Raw genomic sequence first — 3,151 nt, forward strand, 5'->3', positions numbered from 1 at the left:
GAAGAGCGGGCGCTCGCACGAGTTTCGGGGGTCGTGCGAATTTTCTCTGTCCGCCAATCGCGCGACTCCCTTCCACGACGCCGAGGTGGTATTGGGCGGCCCCGATCAGTGCTACCAAATATCAAACTTAACGACACTACGCAGGAAAGTCCTAGTTGGATACTATAGGCTGTTATATATGAAATATCTAAATGCAGTGATATAATATAAAAATATTTTGATAATGAAATAATTAATGTATATATATTATGTATATATTGCTTAATATATAACATAATAGTATATCATTGTCGAGTTTTAATTCTTTAAAATGTTTATATTATCTTTTTATATTTAGGTAATTTCATGTGTAGCAGCCTTTAGTATGCATTAGCGAGTGATCGAATTCGCTATAATTTTTATTGTCACTAGCACCCAGAACAGAAATCCATACAAAAGAAGAGTTGGCAACATTGTTTTTAGTGTTACACTCACCGTTGCGAACACAGGTTAGAGAAATATGACTTCTCTTTCAATTTATTTAAATATTATCATACAGTGAGAGAAATCATATGTACAATTGTTTCACATTAAAGCTACATATTCTTTGCCTTTCAATTAATCTAATTATTATAAATATAGCTATATTTCTATATATAACATGCGTTTTGCTCCAAATTTTAAGCAGATGAATCCTGTATTACGATTGAGCCAATTCATTGCTAAAAGTCGACTCTATCCTCAACGAAATTTGTCGATACAAAAGGACGACAAAAATCGGACTGATGTTGCAAAGGATATTCCGATGGATGATTTGACAGAACCGACCAATTGCTGTATGTCGGGATGTGCGAATTGCGTATGGATTCAATATGCGGAGCGATTGAGTAGCGCAATAGAAGCAGTCAATGTGGATTTACAGAAGGCCATCTTGGAGAAAGTACAGGATCCTAACATGAGGGCGTTTCTTATGATGGAGCTGAGATGCCGAAAGTTGATAAAGTAGTGCGAGCACATCATTATTGATCATAATAGTAGTAACAAAAAATTTACCTCTGCACTAAAATTCAATTCTATTGGCCGAAGAATTTACAGATTAAAGTAAAGTGCAGTTGAGTTCGAAATATTTTGTATAGATTCAAATTTTATTGAATGATAAAGAATGTTTTCAATTGTATGTAAATATATGTAATATAATGTATTATAATATAATTGCGCGATATTATTAGTATATCGATATGTATATATAATTAAATAAATAAATAAAATAATAAAATGAAAAAAACATGAATAAAAATGAAATAATTAAAATAGATTAATATAAGATATAATAAAAGATAAAGATATAATTAATCGAAATGATAATTAATATAAGAACATTTTTAATTATAAGAGACCGCCGATTAAGTTATAAGGAAAAGTTACTCAGGATTATGTCCTTGACAACATATGTCAAGGTCAACATCATTGGAGCTGGGTCAGTTATAGTAAATAATTACCAAAAGTATTAGTATATTAAATATTTTAAAAACATTTAAAAAAATATATATAAATTTTCTTTTAATGATACATTTATACCTCTTGAAATGAATTTTCTTCTATTTTTCTTTTTTAAGCGTACGGCTAACACTTAAGATCGATGCCAATGGCATACGTCCTTCTAATTTTGTAATATCTTTAAAACTTTGTACTATAAAATAAGGCGGATCAACTGTAAAAATTATTACATCATTATTATAAAAATTAAAAGAAATGTATAATATGTATAATATGTTCATATAAAATTATATATACATATAAATATATATAAAGTAATATATAAGTTAATTAGTCGAGTATCCCAAATAACAGAAAAGTAGGTTTAATTTTCTTACATATAATTACTTTCGTCAATTTTCAAATTTCAATGGCGCTAACTTTCATTTTCTGAACATTTTGAACTTTCTAACTGCGCGCGCGCGTTACTTTTCAATTATTATCATATGCGCAACTTAATAACAGCAATAAAAATATAAATCAATAAAGAGATTGTTTTGTTTCTTATAAAATAACAAATTTTTGCTAGGGTAAATCTTTACATAAAAATTGCGCGTCAATTTCGACTTGTTGTTAAGAGTATACTTATAAAATCAGAGTTGATAAAACCGCGCCGCAATCTTATCTGCTTCGCGCCACAATATGGCTACACGTCACATCACGTCCTTCTTTCGCGATGACGTGCATGTCTTGCCCGTGTGCATGCTCACGCTCACGCTCGCCCACGCGCACTCTTACGATTTATTTTCGCTTAGCGGATTCTCGTGGCGATCATACTTTGCCGCAATCTCGGCAAAGAGTCACGATCGAGCGCGCAAAATGACGGCTGTCGATTCCGAAGAAACTATAGATCAATAGTTTTCGTGGATTTTTGATAAAATTTGCGAATTTATACGTGTATATTGTATATTGGAAGTGTTAAAAAAAGGAATCTTAGTTACAATTAAATATGGCATTCCGACAATATGATCTTCCGTGACGTGTTGAATGAGTTTGTGTTTTAAGTGATGAATCCGCGATCGTGAAATACACACAAGATCGGATTGATAAAATGCTTATTCAGCATATAAAAAAGGTTGATTAATTATTATAATATATATGATATCAAAAAATTACATTGTTGAATAAGTTAAATTAAGGAAGAATAAGTGTTAATTAAAAAATTAAAAATACAAATAAAATAAATAAATTATAAGTAAAAAATTATAAATCAAAATAAATAAATAAATATATATATCATATTTATTACGCAATAAAAACAAAGGATAAAAAAATTAAAGTAGAAAATCGAGGATTGTATATATATATAGAAATACACGCGAACAGGTGTTTCCAAGTAAAATATCCAAGTATGATGTTCACAAACACATCCTATAAAGTATTATAAATCTTCGAATTTGTGTTTGAAATTTTCCAGGATGATAAAACAAATCTACCATTAATTCATCGGCAAATCAAATAAATCTTAGCATGGAAAACATCTTATTTTCAAACTTCATATATTCAATATTAAAAGATATTTAACACATTAGAATACCTCTCATTAAAATTTAAAGTATACCATTATATTTTTAATTACATATAATTTAGGATGTATTAAAATTCTAATATAAAAAATAATTTTATTTATATTAAA

At 29.1% G+C, this 3,151-nt stretch overlaps 2 protein-coding genes across 2 annotated transcripts in view; both read left to right on the forward strand.

The window, feature by feature from the left end:
• The first annotated feature begins 406 nt into the window (after window positions 1-406).
• Window positions 407-1,045, forward strand: LOC115237943 (oxidoreductase-like domain-containing protein 1). Its single transcript, XM_029811350.1, has 2 exons — window positions 407-488; window positions 665-1,045. The coding sequence occupies exon 2, from the start codon at window positions 668-670 to the stop codon at window positions 983-985; it is 318 nt and encodes a 105-aa protein (XP_029667210.1). The 5' UTR covers window positions 407-488; window positions 665-667; the 3' UTR covers window positions 986-1,045.
• A 965-nt stretch (window positions 1,046-2,010) lies between these two features.
• The window catches only part of LOC115237938 (G protein-activated inward rectifier potassium channel 3-like), a 29,855-nt gene continuing 28,714 nt past the window's right edge, over window positions 2,011-3,151 (forward strand). Inside the window, exon 1 of the mRNA XM_029811339.1 lies at window positions 2,011-2,590. The gene's annotated coding sequence lies outside the window, so the exon portion shown is untranslated. The remainder of the gene's footprint in view (window positions 2,591-3,151) is intronic.

The sequence above is a fragment of the Formica exsecta genome, unplaced genomic scaffold (assembly GCF_003651465.1).
Source record: "Formica exsecta isolate Colony F162 unplaced genomic scaffold, ASM365146v1 scaffold314, whole genome shotgun sequence".
NCBI classification, from domain to species: domain Eukaryota; kingdom Metazoa; phylum Arthropoda; class Insecta; order Hymenoptera; family Formicidae; genus Formica; species Formica exsecta.

Coding starts and splice junctions, on each gene's coding strand:
- LOC115237943 (XM_029811350.1), top strand. CDS start 668: ATGAATCCTGTATTACGATTGAGCCAATTCATTGCTAAAAGTCGACTC.